Below are 19,830 nucleotides of genomic sequence, written 5' to 3'. Positions count from 1 at the left end.
AACTGTGTTAATATTTGTTATGGTACTTTACATCTAACATCATACGGACAAAATCACAGACTAAAAAAAGAGAATCCTATGAAAATATGGCAAGATGTTTTACTGATAGGTATTCCTCTGAAACAGCTGTTCAGATTTCCTGACTTGAGGTCTTTCTCACACAAAAACTATTTCTGGAACACTAAAAATTGCCTTATTGAGAATATCTCTCAAATATTGAAGAGGCATTTCAAAATACTTTGTTAGTTTCCAAAATTAATACTCTCACTCCTGCCTCCAGATTCTGAGAAAGATACTCAGCATGTAGATCAGGTTCTTTTCCTTATAAAGTAACAAACCCTTCTTGCCAAAATAGAGAACCAAAGCTACCAGGTAGAAGCATTTAAATTCCCTCTCATACATCAAAAGCCAAGAAAAGCCCCTTTCATCTAAACTGCTTCATTGGGTTTTAAGTTCACTGCTACTTAAAAGTAGCCATTTTTTTTTCTTTTTCTTAAATAGATTCTGAACTGAATTTCCTGACAGATAGTAATACTCAGAACATAAAAACAGCTTGGCTTCGCGAGGCCTTAAATTCATGTCTCACTTCCTAATCCTTCAAGAAATCAGCTTCCACACGCATAAAACTTATCAGCGTCACCTTACATATTAAAAAATAGTACCTGAGGCCTGGTGATGCTTGCTGGTCACAAAATAGACAGCACCCTGGGACAGTGGATTTTTTAAGCCTCCAGTGACAAAGTCTTTTAAATGTGACTTGTTTTCCCCTACAGCTTAACAAATTCAATTGGATCTGCAATTCAGTACTACAGAGCAGAGTTTAGATCAGAATGCAATTTTCTTCAAATGCCCTGGGCAAATACTCACTTACTCAACTGTTATAAACAGGTTTAGCAGCAAGTCAGAAAACTTTGCAATTGTAACCAGAAATGGTATAGAGGAGTAAGGAAGAGAAAAACAGGGATGTAGGGGTATCATGTACATGAACTATGCAGATAAACTATGCACTGTGTAAAAGGTTATTTCTTTTCTCCTCCTTCACAGAATCTCAGCCTCCAATATAGACTATATAAAAAAACCTCCATTACAATTAAAAATAACAACCAGTAGACAAAAAGTGAAGCTAAAACAATTGTAGAATGTAATGCTGTTTTTCCACACAGCTATTTCAGTATCTAAGAAAGACTACTGAAAGATCCAATTCCACCATCACAGTTTACAGAAACATGTCTTAAAACATCTTCTTAGTATTGATTCTGAAGTTGTATACATAGAAGTGAAGCTCTCTCAGAAAACACAAACCTAACTGAAAAACTTTTAGTAATTTATTTCAAGTTGTACTAACAAGCTGGCCCAACTTTACTACCTCTGATACCAGACCTAACTTTTAACAGACTGTTAGAGATTGTGTAAAATCAAAAAGTTATATAAGTTCCAGCTGATGAGAAAACAGTTGAAAACATGCCCAACATCTTCCTGCTAGGTAGTTTGATTTACTATGTAACGTATTTACCTTAGTTAGTAAACATAAACAAAAAGAGAAAATAAAATTTATGTCACCATTATGTTAAAGAGTATTCACCAGATATTCTGTATGTATGAAAGCCAACACTGGTTTTCTTTAAATTCAAATAAGATTGACTAATTACAGACCAAATGCTTGAATTTCACTTACAATTTTTAGATCAGCAAAACAAATAGTCCATGATAGTTGACTTTTGCATGCCTGCATGAGGTAAATGAGACACAGCTCATTCTGGACTCAAACATGTTTCCCTGGCCAACATACAAAGCTATTTCAAATGAACTGCGCAACTAGGGAATAAAACTTTATTCATGTCACCTAGCCAGCAATTAGATTGAATGAGAAGCTGAATCCAGGTGCAACTGTTTTAAGAGTCCTTTAACTACTCAAACAAATACTCTGATTCTTCAAGTCTGTCCTAAACAATGGAGTCCTTAGTAGATGACCCATCTAGAAAATAATCTGCCACGGTTAAGTATTTTGCAGTCCTGTTAGAAGCGGTGCAGGGATAGAACGCTAGAGCATGTAATACTTCCAGAATACAAATGCTTCTTAGGATCAGGAATCAAACTCCTCCTTCCTGTTTTTTTTTTAGGAAATATGGTTGTCATGCCAACAGTTACAGAACAGCAGGCTGCAGCGACAGCTAGTGATGAAGCCTGTTTGTGTCTTACAGCTTCCCTGGGAGGCTGTGATTGAATTACAGGTTGCTCAGAGCAGCAGCACAATCTCACTAAACACTGCGTATGTCCACAAGTTTGGCTTCTATAACTACTTTGTTTCCTGCTTCCAAACTCAGATACTTGACCTCCTAGCAAGGAGGGAGCTGACATACAAGTATACATGTGTACAAGGAGTGTACAAGCATGCATACAGACCTTGAGGTGTATGGCAGATCCTGTGAGGATCTGCCATGGCCTTAACTAGACTCTTCAGTGTTGGGTGCATCAGCAGGAGGGGTCAGGGTCTAACTGAACAGAAGCAGGTAGGTGATCTCCTCTGCTGATAGAGGCAAAATGCCTGGGAAAAGAAGAGTTCTAGTCAACTTCCCCAAGACACATAAAGGAAAAGAGACAGCTGAGGACTGGATATTGATATTACGAAACCAACTTCTTAGTCAGAAATGCAAAGTTTTACTCCAGAAAATCCTATAGCTATAAAGCTATAACAGCAGCCACAACAAGAGAAAAAATGAGGGGCATCCCTTGCTGCCGGTAAATAAATCTCATTCTTCTATAACACTGCAATAAAAATAGTACCTAGAGTTACCTTTGGAGAGTGGCATGATACAGAACATGGGTAAAAGGGTGTCTTATGAATTGGAGTACCATTCTTAATTCAGAACTTACTGGCTGCTTGCTTTTTTCCCAGTTTTAGTGATACAAGTAGTTCACTGCATTCAAGTTAACATGAAATGATTAATTCAAAGTTTTCATGCAATATGCACAATACTGTTACCTTACAAGTTACAGTGACAAAGCCACAAAATACAAATGCTTACAAACCACCTACCAGAATTTTGTATGTTTATATAGTTAAGGATTTCCTTGAAAATGTTGTACAAGATTATTATCACTTTTTCTACAATTTTCCAGAGATGTCATTACAGAAAAAGACAAATACTTAAATTCTCAAAGCAGACATAAAAGTGACGGTGGTGGGAGGCCAATGCGTGTGACAAAGAACTCTATTGTACACACACACAAGATAAGATAATGAAAAAACTCAGAAAACTTGACTTAGATTTCTGTATCCACCCAATGGAGAGTTTTTATTCTAAACCTGCATAAGCAGTGTTGCACTATAAATATAATTCCTCTGAATGAAGAGACTAAGAAGTATTAGTAGTTCCTACAGCTGCATTTGTTTCAACACACTCTCAAGGCCACCTGAAAGTGTAAGTTAAAATATGTATACAATAGAGTCACAGTAGTGACTGCAATGCACTGTGAAACAATCTGACTTAGCTTTACCTTAGCTAATTTGAGAACATGCTCAACAACTCAATAGGGAGGAGGAGGGAGACTGATTTTTCTCACAGAATAACATGCCGTGTTGAAAAAGGGGTAGAATCTGTACCATCTTGACTAGCAAGGTTTCTGACCTGGCCTCACACAACAGTCTCAGAGGAATCAATGAAAGCAATTACTATCAGGTAAAGGGAGAACTAGTAAGAAATTGTTTTCAAAATACTCCTTAATGGCTCCTTATGAAATGGTCCAGTGATTTTCAGCGTTTTTAGTCTCTTTAGGAAGACAGAATAGAACGTATGCCTACTAAATCTCCAAAGAACACCAAGCTGACCAGAAGTTCACCTGAGGACAGGCTTAAAATTCAGAATAATTTTGGTGAAGAAAACTTGGGTATCATTCAACAAGGGCATATGCTAAATCCTCTTGGAAGGAAAGATCGACTATACACAACACGATTCTGAAAAACTGGCCAGGAAGTAGATCCACAGAAAAGGATTGAGGGCTTATACTGGATCAAAAATTCAACACAAGCCAATACCTTTACTGTTAAGAAAATGAAATACTGGATCGTGAGGTCTAAGTATCCTACAAGTTATGTAGAAGAACTCCTCCTCCTTATTCAAATGAGGGTGCACCTGGAATTTTGATGTCTAGCTTTTGACTAAACTTGCAGAAAGACATCAGTCACACATCGAACAGTTAGGGGAAATCAGTGAAAACAATAAAAAGATTTAGAAAACAGGAACTATGGGAAAAGACTGAATGAGCAGTGGCTGTTAACCTTAAGAATTGACTGAACAGGGAAATGACTCTTCTAATGATATAAAGAAATGTTAAAAAAAGAAAGGTAGCAGCCTGTTCTGCATGACCAGAGTGACTAGAACAAGAAGTAACTGGCTTAAAATCCAACAAGAAAATTCAGATAAAATATAAGGGAAAGCCAAACAGTTAAATACATTCCCCTGTGGACTTCTAAATTCACAGCTAGGGAAGGCGTTGAAGAACAGATCAGATGAACATCTATTACAAATGACACAGGACTCGCTGATTCTGCCCTGATTAGGAAGATGGATTCGATGACTTTTTTAGGACTGCCATTTTTGACACTAAAGCACTTAACACAAATATCAGAGTCAACTCAAGACACAAAACATACAAGCCGAAGCTAACTTCTATGTTGCCATAGCCAGAGTATTCCATCATTAAAAATAATTAGCTTAAAATGACCTTGAGTAGATGTACACTACAGTGCAAGTACTTCCACTGTAGGAAACAGTAAATGTTCAAGAATCCGGACGGGAGTTTATGTTTCCAGGTCTTTCTTCTCCACTTACTACTTGAAAATATCAAGTATCAAACTCCTGTACTTTCATAAACTTGCTTAGATTTACAGCTGACGTATAATTCAAACTTTGCTCCCCTAAGCTTTATATCCAGCAGAATCTGGACTAGCTCTTAGCATAGTATTGCACAATGCACTCTCATGAACATCACATTTGTACTGAAGTAGGTAAGATTTCTACCTGTCTTTAGCAAATTATACACAAAAACTACACTGCATATTTATGTTGGCATTAAGTCTGTAATTATTCTATGACAAAACTTACTCTGTCAAACCATGTAGACTAGTTTTGCACATACATACTTCATCTATATGTTTTGGAAATCATAGCTTTATCAAATTTCCTGGTTTTGAAAAGACTTTTCAACAATCAATCCTCACCTCCTTACTACACCTGTTACTATCATTCTGAAAAGGAATGTACATTAGAATTCATTAGACGTGTATTTCGCAGAAGAATTGCAACAATCCTCAAGTACAACAAAATCACAGATTTGGTGTGAGTTAAGTTTAGAATCTTTACCTTCAGGTCTTAAATTCTTATACCATTTACCAAGGGTTTTGATCTCAGTGGAGCCAAGAAATGCTCAGGACTTGGAAATGAAACAGCATGAGAGAAAGAAGACTTATGTTAAAGTTTCCAAATTCTTAAAAGGGTTCAATTCAAGTATTTAAAATAAAATTAAAATTAAGCTTCTGCAGCACAGATAGCTATAATATACACTTATCACTGGTCTTTCTCCACCGTAAAATAATTCTTCAAATATCTTAAAGATGACACTTATGAAAGTGTCTAAAGACATAAGAAATACATCAAGATCCACGGCAATAGAATAGTTGCAATAGAAAGCTATCATAGTCCTGATTCAGCATTTAGTAACACTAATTTAAGTTTCAGCAATACAGCTTAAAACCTACTTTTGCCTTCAACATAGCAGCAAAAGCTGGATAATAAGGATATTAGGCCTTAACTACTATATTGTGCTCTCCCTGGTGTAACTGTGCAGTCTTCAAAAAGAAAAAAAAACCCCACAAATGACTTAATTTTAACTGTTAAAAAGAAAAAGCAAAACAAAAAAAGCACAACAACCTACCCGCAGCCATTGTTTCTCTGTGAGAGCATCACTGTAGTCCACATCCCTGCGTTGACGGGATCCTCTTCCAAATATTTTCTCTTCTTCTTCTTCACACGTAAGCCTTTCAACCTCAGCATCATCCTTAATAATCCAGGATGGTAGTTCATCCTCCTCCATCAAGCGGGGCTTACGCTTGGGGTTTCTGGCATCCTCCCTGCGACGGTCCATGTCCATGCGCTGCAATGACAGTTGGGAAAGGATGAAACAGTTTTAAGGGTTGTCAATATTAAGTGAACCATGGAAATTCCAGCTATCTAATGATACTTGGAATTTTAAACCAAGTCCTTCATACGTATTTCCTCTCCATGATACTTCTAAATACTTCAAAAATGCAACTGTAAAAAGAAGCTACACTTAATGCTTGATTTTCAGTCAAGTTCAGTACTCCATAACTAGCTTTTACTGAAGTAACTGAGACAACAGAGAAGCTAAGTGATACAAAGCAGATCACAAAAACACTGTTGTGTTGTGTAAATTAAACAACTCCCTTTTTTGCACGGGTTTTATGGTTTCTTCATATTCATAAATGTGATCTGCAAATACTAATCATTCCTTGACAACATCCCCATAAGGTGTTACTATGATGTAGCTAAAAAGAATAAACGAAAACACACTAGTTTTGTGAGCCTGAGTATCAGAAGAAGAAAATATAAAAGCTGGTATCAGAAAACAGGAATCAAGAGAGAGAATTAAGAAATTCAGAGAAAAGCTTGCCTACACAGTGCCAGAAAGCCGACATGCTTAAACCACTGAATTTTTCCTGATCTTACTGCTGTACTAGGCAAAAATCAAAACACATACAAAAATACCAGACAAGATTAGGTAAAGTGTCAAGAATATTAGGAGGTAATGTTAAGACTTTAAGCTGAAATTGAAATAATCACATAAATTAATTTCAAGTGTGGTGAGCAATTACCTCAGAAAACACATATGGATACTCAGGATACATTCCCATGACCTACTGTAGACTCATCAGTGAGGTGCTTTATAAGCCCCCCGGGGAAGCATCCACCTCTCTCTATTGACTATATGCTGACCTAGGCTCCTACGGTCATGTGAATCTCAGCTGTATTTTTTTAAGTAGCCCAAATCAGGTAATATGAATAGCCTTTTCAAATAGGCCTTTTGAAGAGTCATACAGTACTTAAACACTCAGTAATCAGTTGCTAAGCAGAGAAAACAAACAGGTGGCCACCAAGCATTTAATTTTCGTATCTGAGAAATTAACACAAATTGACTGGCACCAGAACTGGCTGTAGCATCAGAGCAGGCTACTGCTTTGGCCAGGACACATTTGTAAAAACTATTCTCAATTATGCGCAAACCCCTCCCTTGTGTGCATGATGCTGCACCTATACAGGATGCCAACTAGACGTACCAACCTTTTACACCCCTAGCCAAGACACAGACATGGATATATTTCAGAGGTATTATCTATCTATAGGGGCAGCTCAAATCCAACCAAATTTACTAACTGAGACTTAATGATGGTACTGTTGAATAAGCTGAATCTTCTCTTGGCACTTCTCAAATACAAACATTCCCAAAATACTACCGCAGGCACAGTGTCTTACAAGTGGTCTTCATCATCTTGTCTGGTGCCCTGTCTGATTTCTAAACTCAGTAAAATGCAGAATTCAAGATGTGTGTCTTCAGTCTGCAGGTGCAACTACATTCAAGAAGCAACTATAAATCCACGTGGGTTTTCCCCATCCTTCATTACCTCAGGCAATGATGAATGGGCTGTATAGCCTTTAAGTTCTTTATAGCAGACTTCCGTATTTCACCTTCTAAAGAACATCTCATTCAATCTGAATTAATTTCAAAAGATGTCTCATTCAAGCCAGACATCTGGCTTGGTTTATTGCTAAACTGGCAACCAGTAAGCTGCACTGAGAGAAGGCCCAAATGGGATAGATGGGATAGATTTCTTTATTATTTAGCAGAGAACTTCAGTAAAGTCACGGACATATCATAATGACATTAAGTATATGAAGTGAATGCTGAAACTTCCTTTTTTTCCCTCATGACCATGCTTCTATCTCTAACACAAAGACTGTACACTATGGTAGTATATTTTAATAGCTGTTTTCTGAAATAAAAGTGCTTGGAAAGGAAAATTAAAGACACTCTCAGTTAATCTGAGATGTAAGAGATACAACCAGACATTTTCTTTTTCTCAGGATACTACTCAAACCATTTTTATCTCTGGGAAACGTCTGGTCCTATCTTCCTATGTCTTAGCAAAACATGTCTTTCCAAACCAGATCTACCTTACTCTACTTTAACTAATGAAGTAATTGTATTTACACTGTGCTCAATGAGGCATAAACACAGAAAATAAAAAAGTCCTATGCTACCAATGTTTACATGTAAGTGAAAAACTTCATTGTTGGCACACTCAAACCCTAAAACTTCCAGTTTAGCAAAAACGCAGAGCACTGCTGCCCTGTGACTGTGAATGGTCATCTTAAACTTTCCAAATTATAACTAAAACAGTCCTTAAAAAAACCACGCAAGCCACTCAGCATAAAACCAGTAATTTAGACACTCAGGTGCTTCTATATTGCCATTTTGGATTCAAGGAGATAAACTGTATTAGCACAACTAGAATATTGGCACCCATTTTTGTGAGAGACCTTCCTTGAAAGGCCACTCTTCCACTTGAAAGGCAGTTTCTACATCAGGAATCTTCATTTAAGTAAATATAACATTAAAAGTAACTTAACAATTTTTCCAGGAAGAGTAACATTTGTTGAAGCAGACTATTATGAAATGACAGGAGTTGTACAGATCACATTGAAACACTGACTTTCCTCTGAATATTTTCTAAACTTTTTTACTATGTGATGAAGTGCCATCATTTGCAATGAATGCAGAAGTAGAACAGTGTGAGGTTTGAGGCTATCTAGAGGTTTTACCTACTATTATACATGTGGAGCCTCTAGAAGTCAGGGGAACAAAGTCCACTTGTACACATCCTCTTTCTGAATAGTGTATTTTGCTCTACAGCTACATCTCAGGATCTATGCCAAAGAATACTTCTAACCTGAAAAGTGGCAACAGAACAGGTTCTCAAGGAACTGATCTGCTCTCTTGCCTATTGTTTTGGAACTGCTCACTTTAAATAATTAAAATATATGCTTTTACACCTCTAAGCCTAGTTAAATGAACAAACCAAAACACCTTTTTCTTGGATATTGCACTTTGCTGAATTCTGATTACATCTGCACAACCTTAACAGAGGAAATGAGGCGGCACAGGTATCACCAAGGTAAGGAGAATACAAACCTATCTTTGTGCTTTTTATCTGACTATGCAAGACCTAAAATATTGATAAAAAGAAAACAAACAGCCCTGACTGCCAAACTTGTTTTTCAGACTTCTCTTTTACAATTAAAGTTTACGAAAATGAAAAAAAAAAAATAAATTCTTTATTGACAAATAAAACTATTTCTTATCCATTAGTATTTAGCTTCACTGTTTCTATCTTAAGTATTCTGAAACCCCTGGCTTTCAAAGCATATTAGCTTTGCATCTTCAAATTCTTACTTATTACCTACTACCAACTCTTCACCCTCCCTTAAAAACTTCCATGTAAATTAACATGAAAAACATAAATTCAGCCCACACAGTGCTAAAACTGTCTTAAATCTAGGCCCCTCAACTGTTTGACTGAATGACTGTTAATAGCCTTCAAACTTAATCCAGAAAGATGAAGTTGTAGAAATTTCCTGCAAACAGGAAATTCATCAGCTACTTTCAATCCATGGATAAGTTCTTTCCTTCTGGGTCTGGACGAGAACTACAGAGCAGCTTTTTCCAACTGCAAAACCACTTTCACAGAACTCAGGATACTTTCAGCCAGTAAATAGGCTGAAATTACTCCTTTTGAGTTTTGGATCAAATGGCCACCTCTTGGTTTCTGTCCTGTAAATCTCCTTACACCCAAGTCACTGAAGGCAAGTTTAAAAAGACAGGTGTCTGTAAGCACTAATTTTCTCTGCAGCCTAGCTTCAGGGATTTCAGTTCTTCTGAGATAACATTAAATGAAACTTAGCACAAAAGGACTTAACTGGCAAGTCAGCAATGACAAAAGGCACAGCCATGGCGGGGGGAATATGGCCTTTGCCAACTGTGCACGTCAACAACCTCACTTACGTAAAAAGGGCCCCTGCACACTTGTGTAACAGTAAAGTTTTACACATGAATCCTTGAGCTGGTGGAGGACTAAAAACCTGTGGTCTCATCAATGGTCGTTTCTGTGGATACCACCTCATACACTTCAATTCATGCACATAGAAGTGTCTCTCTTGTTCCACCTTGCAGAACAAAGCAGCCTCTGTAGAATTAGCGGGGATGGTACTTTACCTCCAGTACTTAAGTATTCTCTTGTTGCTGTGTCAGTGACTCTCAAAGGTCCTCCAGCAATCCTCACTTGTACACACACTAAACAGCAACAGCTGTGTCTACACTGACATTTTAGTAATTATTCCATCAGTGTTGTAGCAGCACTAACAGAAAGGGAAGTACTAATAAAAATGAGTTGCTTGCATCTGAACCACTGTCACTAGCTCTACTTTGGTAACTGTTCAACAGTTGTAGCAGCAGAGATGCAGCTAACTGGGCCCCTGACAAAACCATCAGCAGACCCCAGTTAACTCACAAAGAAAACAGCACGGTCAGTCTACTAATATACTATCTTGTTAAGTTCCTATAGTTGTCCTTGCCAATACCATAGCCCAAAAGTCAGAAGAAATGTTGAAAAATAAAAGTACGTTGTAGAATTAGCAAGCCAAACTGTAACTATCAGTTTTGCACTGTAAATTTCTCAGGTCGTGCACCACTCTTCCTCCAGATTGGCACTGTTCCACTCTACTGTCCACAAGGATCTCTGAATTTTTTCTGTCATGTGAGGAACTCTGTATTTAAGTAGACTACCCTTCTTTCCTCAGATAAACAATGCAAGTAAATAAAGCTTATTCCTCCAACAAAGTTTGCCAAAATGTGAATGACAAAAGGTTAAGGCCTTTGTTAAAAACACTAGAGAAGATATTCTATTTATCATCATATCATCCTTACCATAAAAAGATCAAATTCCTCCTCACGTCGAGCAATCATCTGATTCAGAGTCTCATCATCAGGAACTTCATCTTCCTCCTGATTACACAGATGAATAAGGGTATTGGAAAGAAGCTACATGCAACTTGAAGTAACAGCCTCCATCAGGTCAGTGTTGCACGGACCCTCCTTCTGTCACGACACGTGTGAAACACTCAAAATGAAACTAAAACTTTTAAAGTGGTCAGCGATTCAGAAGTAAGACAAAACAGACATCATTAGAGAGACGACTGGAACTTATTACCACCTTCATAAATTGAGAATGAGGAAATGAGCAAATACGCAACCAGGAAATTTTGGGTTGTGGTTTTCCTGGGTCAGAAGCACAGTTAGTGCTTCAGTTAAAACATATGCATTTCCGTTCTGCTGTTCTACAGTACTCCCTCAGAAATACCATTCTGCATTATGAAGTCTTGCTGTCAAGGAGCATGAAAAAAGTCCTGGTCAAATTAAAAAAATGAAACATGTCATTATACTGGAAAAAAACCCTGCTGACCATTACCTGCTTACAACTTGAGATGTGAAACTCTGACTTCAGAAAAAATGAATTATTTAATAAAAACAGCAACAGTCCTTGGAAAAGCAATTTATAACTGTAGAATTCAACTAAAAATGTTAAAGCTGAACAGCTATGATACCCATTTTAACACAACTGGAGTCCACAATGTTCAGCTTCCCTCCCTGAATTATTCTGAACATACATGGCATTTCAAATCTGACAACAGATCAGTCGAAACAATAAAATTACAGACTGGTTCCTACATAGGGCTTACTGAACCTATGTTACAGTATGCTGCAGACCTAGAATTTTTAATGAAAACTCATGTTTTGTACTCAGCGCACCTAAAAAACTAACATTCTGTAGATTTCTTTTTTTTTTTCAGAAATAAACAGAAAAGGCCTTTTTCTATAACCACACATATTTTCCCTCCACTGGCAAGACTTCTACACCTCAGAAAAAAATACAGTTCTTATGAATGTGATTCCCAATGAATACCTCTGTTCCTTAATGTACACGTAATTTAAACTTTAATGTGAAATAAGCAACTGGGAAAATGACAGCTAGTTCTTCTCACTTCTAGGCGGTGCTCCTTCAATGTTCAGGAAAAAGAAGTTACATAGTTACGCACACAGAGAAAAAAAGAGTACAGATCCCTTCTTTTATCACCAGTGAAGAATGTAACCCTTATGAAAGTTTCGCATGCTTCCTATCATCTCAAACAGAGCAACTTGTGACCTGAAAAAAATAAGGGATCCCACAGCAGAAGGTGTAACGACAGTGTCCACATCATCCGTGGTTAGTCTGAATAATCATGTTGCCAACCAGGCAGGCTTGGCAGAAGAAAAATTTAACCAGTGCTAACAGAAAATGCCTCCTTGAACAAGTTACTTCTAATCACTTGTCGTACATTCCTATTATTTTAATAGATCTTTCTAAACACACAGAAATTACCTCTTTGCCTTGTCTAGTACTGCTAAAATAAAGAACAGAGCAAAAAGGAGAGGAAAGAAGAAAGAAAAGTAAGGAGAGTTTTGATGCTGAATTAACAAAAACTACTAAGAAAGTACAAATAGAATATGGTGCTCTACATACAAGTGCGAAAAGCTTTGATATGCAAGTTTAAAGCATGCTTAGCATGGGAATATTTAACTAGGTGGTCACTAAACAATCTCTTTATTAAATGTGCTAGTCCATATTTGCAAGTCAAAGTTGTTTTGATATTAATAACTTTTAACGGAGACATTTGCTTTTTCTTGTCAATCTCTCATTTGATACTCAAATTTTGTTTCCAGTGCTGGGGCAATGAAGAAGCAATGGCTGACCAGTGCAGGATGGTGCAAATTCAATCCCTCTTACTCCCTCAGCAGTTCCAGTGTTGAGCGAAGTTTTGTATAGTCTCTGTTCACAAAGAAATTTTACTTGAAAACTTCAGCTTCAGTCTGATTGTTAGGAGTCAGACTGCAATACCAATGCTTGCTTTAAAGACTGATGCTAGGTTATGGTAAGCAAGCCTTGGTTAAATCTGTACTTGTTTCAGGATGGCAGACGGTGTGTATTGGAACAACACACAAGAAGCCGATTGCTCTAAAGTCATCTATGAAACAAGGCATGTCAAGTAGGCCTGAACTAGAGTCCTGACTTTTGAAACATTTTCAGGTAAGTATTTTCTAAGGCTTTTGAAAATGTAACAAAATTATGTGAATTTCAAAAACAAGCCACAGGCTTACTGAAAATTTCTATTCGTTTCAAGTTCATCTATCTACTCATATAGATGGTGTTGGCTGATCATCAAAAATAGTACATATACGTCATCCCATTTCTGCATTCGTACCCTAAATAAAAGACAATTACTGATAAAACTGTTTGTCACTCTTCTTTAATTTCTTATGAAAAATACTAAAACAACAATACAAAATTCTATCTTAATGATGTACTAGCTTTTTCTAAATGCACAAGAAGACACAGAGTTTACACAAAAGGTTTAATTATTGAAGAAGTAAACTCCTTGGTCTTAGAAACTTTACACTACATAATGAAGGTTGCCTGTGAAACACAGACTATAGAATCTTCTTTTCTTTTAGTGTGCACCATATTCAGACGTACAAGGCATACTCAGAGGCAAAATTAGGCTTGAAATCTCCGCGTCTTTAACCAGTACCGGATATTTTCAAGGTGGAAAAAAGTCATTGCAGAACGGGATGTTTTTGTGTGGGTCTTCAGCGTCAATTGATACATTTATACACTCTCTCCCAAATGTGGCTTTTATCCAGATGCTGAATTTTTTCACATTAAGAGAAGAGTCTGCAGTGCCAGGCAAAAGAAGGGGCTCACCATTCCACAATCACAATTCCAGAGAAGAACACAATGAAAAGACAGGGACATACAGTCAGTGATTCTATAACCTCACTTCCCACTATTATAAGGAAATACTTGACAGCTGTTTTTAAACACCTAATTGTTTCTTGAAGAGTAAGTGGTAACCACAAGTCCAGGTTAGACACAGCACCAGAAAGAAACAGTTATTTTGCTGGCTTGCCCTAAGCCTAAAGCACATCAAAGCAGATCTTAACTCTTACCCAGGATCCAAAAGAAGCACAGTAAGCAGGGTCTTTCATCATTGAACCTAGATAATGCTAGTTGCTCAGCATCTCTGAAAATCAGATTACCTAGTTTAACATATAAACTGGATTTAGGAACTGTTTTATAATCTGTTTTGGGAAAAGTCTTTGTTTGAATACAATTTTTTGCCTAAATATATGAAAGGGCAGAATGGGTTTAAGTTACAATGCCTAATTCTACACTAAGATTTAATCATAACCATTGCATCACAACCATTACATTGTAACCTATTACTCTGACCCAAAAAAAAGAAAGAAAAATGAAGCTGATTCTTTGACTGGATGGTAAGAATATGATGACATTTCTAACTTCAAAAAAGATTACAATCTTTGTAACTGATGAAAAAAATTACTCAGTACTTCCTGAAACATCCTCTTACTGATTATTTCTAACTACCTTACCTCATTTTCTTCTTCATGCTCCAATATAGCCTGTAGAAAGGCTCTCCTTTCATGGCTTGAAGACTTCTGATCAAACATTCCAGCCTGAATAACTTTTTGATCTACATTCAGCTTATACTTTGCAGCAGCAAGTATCTTCTCTTCCACACTGTTCACAGTGCATAGTCGCAGAACTCGAACTTCATTCTGCTGACCAATTCGGTGAGCTCTATCTTGGGCCTGCAAGTCCTATTAGGCAAAGAACACAGTGATTCGTATTTTAAGTGTGCTACAGAAACCGTTCTCTGCTTAAAGGACATTATAATGCTGAATTCTTTTTGGTGTAAAAAGGAAGTACTAAAATGCCAGTCTACCACAATTCACATGGTTCATTCCTCATTATTTTCCTTCCCAAAACTTCATCAGACCCAGAGGGGGAAAACTGAAAGGAAAAAACATGGACATGCTCTGTACAGCGTAAATGCAGTAAGCCAAAAACTTCTTGAAAGCATGTGCAGTGACTAAGAAGGGCTGATGTATTTGTTTTTCCCCTTCTACCCAAAGCTCATGGCCTTCCAAGCCAGAATGAACCCTAAAGTAAAGTATCGCCTGACTGCAGGAAAAGAAAGCAACAAAATTACTAGGAAAAAAACCATACATAAACTTATCTACTAATTTGCTAATTCTTAAATATCTTAACTAAAAATTATTTGATCTGTTGAATCAGCTTTTAACTTGGAATAGTTGTGTTAAAACAGGTTAAATATAATCTTCCTGACTGACAGTTCATATATACTCGTGAGTATATATGTGAATCAATGTAACTATTTTTTGGTCAGGTGACTGCACTTAGAAATGGTGGAAGTAAAAAGTACATTGCAGGTCATAGGTAAAGAATTTCTTTTATTAATTCAAATTCTTGTCTATTTTCTTTGGGGAAAAGAGAAATCCATTAACTTGTATAAATGATGTGTTTCTACTTCAGCATAGTCAGATAATGAAGGGTATGTAACCTTAAAATGCTATCACGGTTTTGTGCTACCTCACATCAAATTTCTTAATGCAGATTAAAAGAACAGGAAATAAGTTTGCCTATTCCAGTCCAGCACCTTGTTTTTGCTACCATTGTTAGCTCTTGCCTCCCACAATTCCCTTCCCAAGCACTACATTATCATGAGATTGCTGCTACTTGAAGTTTGCCTTAACAGTGAAGATGAAGCTACAATATGAATTTGTTTATATAATCATTCTCAGAAGCACAGGAAAATGGTAAAGCGAGGAAACAAAAGTTCTTTCTGGAAATCCGCAATTTAAGTGGTACCTGACCTGCCCCGCCTCTACCCCCGCCCCTCTCCCACCCCCACTCCCGCTATCCCCTTTTAGCACACTGCTTATTAAAATGAACTGATCACTCCCATCTGCAGGAGAAGAGAAACTGCATGTATTAAAAAGGAGGCCCAGGGGAGACCTTATCGCTCTCTCCAACTACCTGAATGGAGGTTGTAGAAAGGTAGGTGTCCCAAGTAACAAGTGATAGGAGGAAATGGCCTCAAGTTGCGCCAGGGAAGGTTTAGATTGGATATTAGGAAAAATCTGTTCACTGAAAGCGTTATCAAGCCCTGGAACAGGCTGCCCAGGAAAGTGGTTGAGTCACCATCCTTGGAGGTATTTAAAAGATGTGTAGACGTGGCGCTTAGGGACATGGTTTAGTGGTGGACTTGGCAGTGTTAAGTTTACAGTTGGACTCTATGATTTTGTAATTTGGCAATCTGCCCATTGAATACTCCAGAAAATATTATCTGATTTTTACTATACTGTAAGGATTTATTGCTGTCCAACTGTTGAAATATACAGTACTCTGCAATAAACTCATCTGTGAAAGTGATCTAAAGACAACCAAAAATACAAAGAATTAAGTGCTTTCTGAGCTGCTTTTAAAACCTATAAATGTAATTGCTCCGAATTTCTTAAGCCTTGCTTTAAATTGGTCACCATGGCATCTATGGGAGTGCTGCCTTGAAAGTTCTATATAAAACTCTTTTTATTCTCATTTCCCTTACTTTTACATGTGGCCATTGACTATGATGTGATTTGCATATATTTGCACAAGAGCAGGAAACACACACATAGGTATGTACTTCCAGATATATCCAACTTACATTCTTAAAAAAAAAAAAAAAAGACACTAAGTGACAAACACAGACTTCAGTTACCTCTTCTGGCTCTTTTAAATAAGCCAAAGTGGTTTGATACCCTCTTCTCCTGGGCATCTGTACTCACTACTACCCACCCACACCAACACTGTAAGATCAGTGTCTCAGGCCAAGACTGCTGCACTCATACAACCACTAATTTCCTGAGACAGACAGCACTCTGCACAGCCATTACTAAAATACTGCAATCTACCTACCGAAGACCCAAAATGGAGAGTTACTTACTCATGTCCTAAGGGTTTAAGAATGAGTACAGTTATACAAATGAAGCAGGTCTATAAGGCCCCTAGCTCTGAGGATTCCCCGAGACTCAGATAAAATACATATACAAGCACAGAATTACTTCACTGATTCAGACCAAAACATTTCCTGATTGTAGCAGTTTGCCTCACTAATTCCTCTCAAAGCAGCATTTTATGACTTACCTGGACCTACTCCTTTCACCCCAGGCTATATCCCCAATTTAAAGCAGCAACCCAAAAAAACGTCATGAATTCTTTGCTCATTTTATGAAGATAAGTAAACAAAAATAACCTGGTGAGGATTCCAGTCACTATCAAAGATTATAACAGTATCAGCAGCCTGGAGATTTAAGCCTAGCCCTCCAGCCCTTGTACTGAGCAAGAAGATAAAGTATTGTGACCCAGGTTCATTGAACTTCTTCAACAGAGCAGCTCGATCCTCTGATTTTGTTGTGCCTGAAACGAAATAAAAAAAAAAAACCTATAACAAAGATGTGAACAGAAATAATATAAATACAATGTCAGTTGCTAAAAGTACACGTGGAAAGGAAATCTTAGCTCACTTGCTCTTTGCCATCTCTGCCACATTTTCCATAATACAGAATAAACACCGGCCATGAATGTTTTGGTTAACTGCCTACCACATCTAAGAGGTAGACTTCTAAATACCTCCTTTAAGTATTTCTTTTGACATTTCAAAAGCGGACTTTAAAATGTTGGCTAACATTGTTATACCTTTTTATGACTCTCATAAATTTCAATTGAAGTTACTATACACAAACAGAATAGAGGTCCAGTTTTGATTAATGCCTTCTGGCCACAACAGCACCTAAATATTTTTAAAAGTTACTTATATAGAGATATATCAAAATGTCAGTGTTGGCCTTCAGAGTCGTAATTAATATGAAAGGATTGAAAATTCTTAAAATGTCCTGTCTTGAGGGTGACGGTGTACAATTGCTGAGGGAGAGCAGGCAAGTAATTCAATAATGGTGAAAAAGTAGACAAAGTTCTAATTAAAAACCAAGTCCCGTACACTCTGGATGAATTTCATGTACTCCGACAACAGGCTATATGGATCACCTTAGCCTGGTCCACTGTTTGCCTTATCATTTTTACACTTCTGTCTGTAACTGAAAGCCAAAGAAAGTCTGCTATTTTTATTCAGGCATCGATGTATGTAGATGAAGTTTTTCTGTTACTGTGGTGGGTTGACCCCAGCTGGCTGTCAGATGTCCACCCCCCCGCCACCTCTCACTCCCCCTCCTCAACAGCACAGGGGCAGAAAATAAAATGGAAAAGCTCCTGGGCTGAGATAAAGGCAGTTTAATAAAAGCAAAACCTGTGCATGCAAGCAAAGCAAAAAGAGGAATTTATTTACTACTTCCCATCAGCAGGCAGATGTCCAGCCACTTCCTGGAAAGCAGGGCTCAGCACCCATAATGATTACTTGGGAAGACAAATGCTGTAATGAGGAATGTCCCTGCATCCTCTTCCTTTCCCTCAGCTTTTATTGCTGAGCATGTCCCTTTGGTCAGTTTGAGTCAGCTGTCCCAGCTGGGTTCTGACTCACCCTCAGCCTGCTGGCCTTGGGGATGGAAGGGTGGTTTGGATAGAAAGCCTTGACACTGTGCAAGCACTGCTCAGCAACAGCCAAAGCACCAGAGTGTTATCATTGGTGTGTTATCAACCCTACCTAGCCACAAGTGCAAAGCACAGCACTATATGGGCTGCTAGGAGGAAAGTTAACTTCATCCCAGCCAGACCCAGTACAATCACACAGCCAAACTGCTGTCCCACAGAAACCTGTTCCCTTAAGAAGCACGACTTGGGTAGAAAACACTCTGCGTGAGAAGACAGCTGGACAGAATCTACACATATATTACATTCCAGCATGGAAGGTATCTTGTCATCACAAAATTGGAAAAGAAGAAAAAAGAGTTCATCTCACTAATTTAATGAATTACCTGCAAAACATTAAAGAAAACAATGAGCTGTATTTACCACACTGCGTATTGCCATAAACATTCTAGCATGAAAAAGAGTTCATTTTCAAATACATAGTATGAGGTAATTTAAAGCATTTTAAATGTAATATAATTCATCCTTCTTGAATGGAAGCATTAAAACACCTGCAGGCCAGAGGTGCAAGGACGGTTTTGTTAGCATGGTACTATGTTCTTCAGCCAGTTTTGACAAAGACATCCTGTGGCACAGTGAGGCAGCTCATTTGTGTCTCAGTTTCATTACGCCATTTTACATTTGAGGATAACAGCATTTCAAGTTTATGTTCATTAACACTTGTAAAGGATGAATATACTTCTCAGCATTTTTTCTTCTAAATAAAGCATGAAGCAAAGAATCAACTTAAAATGCTGTAAAAAGAATATTCAAAAGGACCTTAAACTCTCACTTTATTCATGCTGTTCTTTGTATTTTTCTTAAATCACTGCTTTCGTATTAAGAAAGTATCTGATAAATGCTGCTGGCCCTATGTAATACTATGATGTGTGAGATAAAGACGTTACGTAAAAATAACCAATATTTAAGAAAGTCAGTATGAGGCAGAGATCATCAACATGGAAGAAGGCCAAAATGGAAACGTGTTTCAAATAGATTTAAGCCTCAGATGGGATATGCTATTTTTAGTTATGTTCCTTTCAATATTACTCCACTATGTTTCTAAACCATCTTTTCATTCGAAGGTAATAAAACATACCTGCACATAAAGTCATTGAGGGTACTGACCTTCCTGTGAAATTCAGGAAGAAAACTAC

At 37.5% G+C, this 19,830-nt stretch overlaps 1 protein-coding gene across 1 annotated transcript in view; it reads right to left on the bottom strand.

Moving 5' to 3' along the window:
* SMARCA2 (SWI/SNF related, matrix associated, actin dependent regulator of chromatin, subfamily a, member 2) overlaps positions 1-19,830 on the bottom strand; it is a 121,195-nt gene that overhangs the window by 33,080 nt on the left and 68,285 nt on the right. The window contains exons 25-28 of the mRNA XM_059834444.1: positions 17,346-17,509; positions 14,620-14,847; positions 11,059-11,136; positions 5,935-6,153 (exon numbers count right to left, since the gene is read on the bottom strand). Coding sequence (XP_059690427.1) covers positions 5,935-6,153; positions 11,059-11,136; positions 14,620-14,847; positions 17,346-17,509 — 689 coding nt within the window. The remainder of the gene's footprint in view (positions 1-5,934; positions 6,154-11,058; positions 11,137-14,619; positions 14,848-17,345; positions 17,510-19,830) is intronic.

This window comes from Gavia stellata, chromosome Z (assembly GCF_030936135.1).
Source record: "Gavia stellata isolate bGavSte3 chromosome Z, bGavSte3.hap2, whole genome shotgun sequence".
Classification (NCBI taxonomy): Eukaryota; Metazoa; Chordata; class Aves; order Gaviiformes; family Gaviidae; genus Gavia; species Gavia stellata.
The sequence above is the reverse complement of the archived record's forward strand: the minus strand, read 5'-3'. Positions and strand labels throughout refer to the sequence as shown.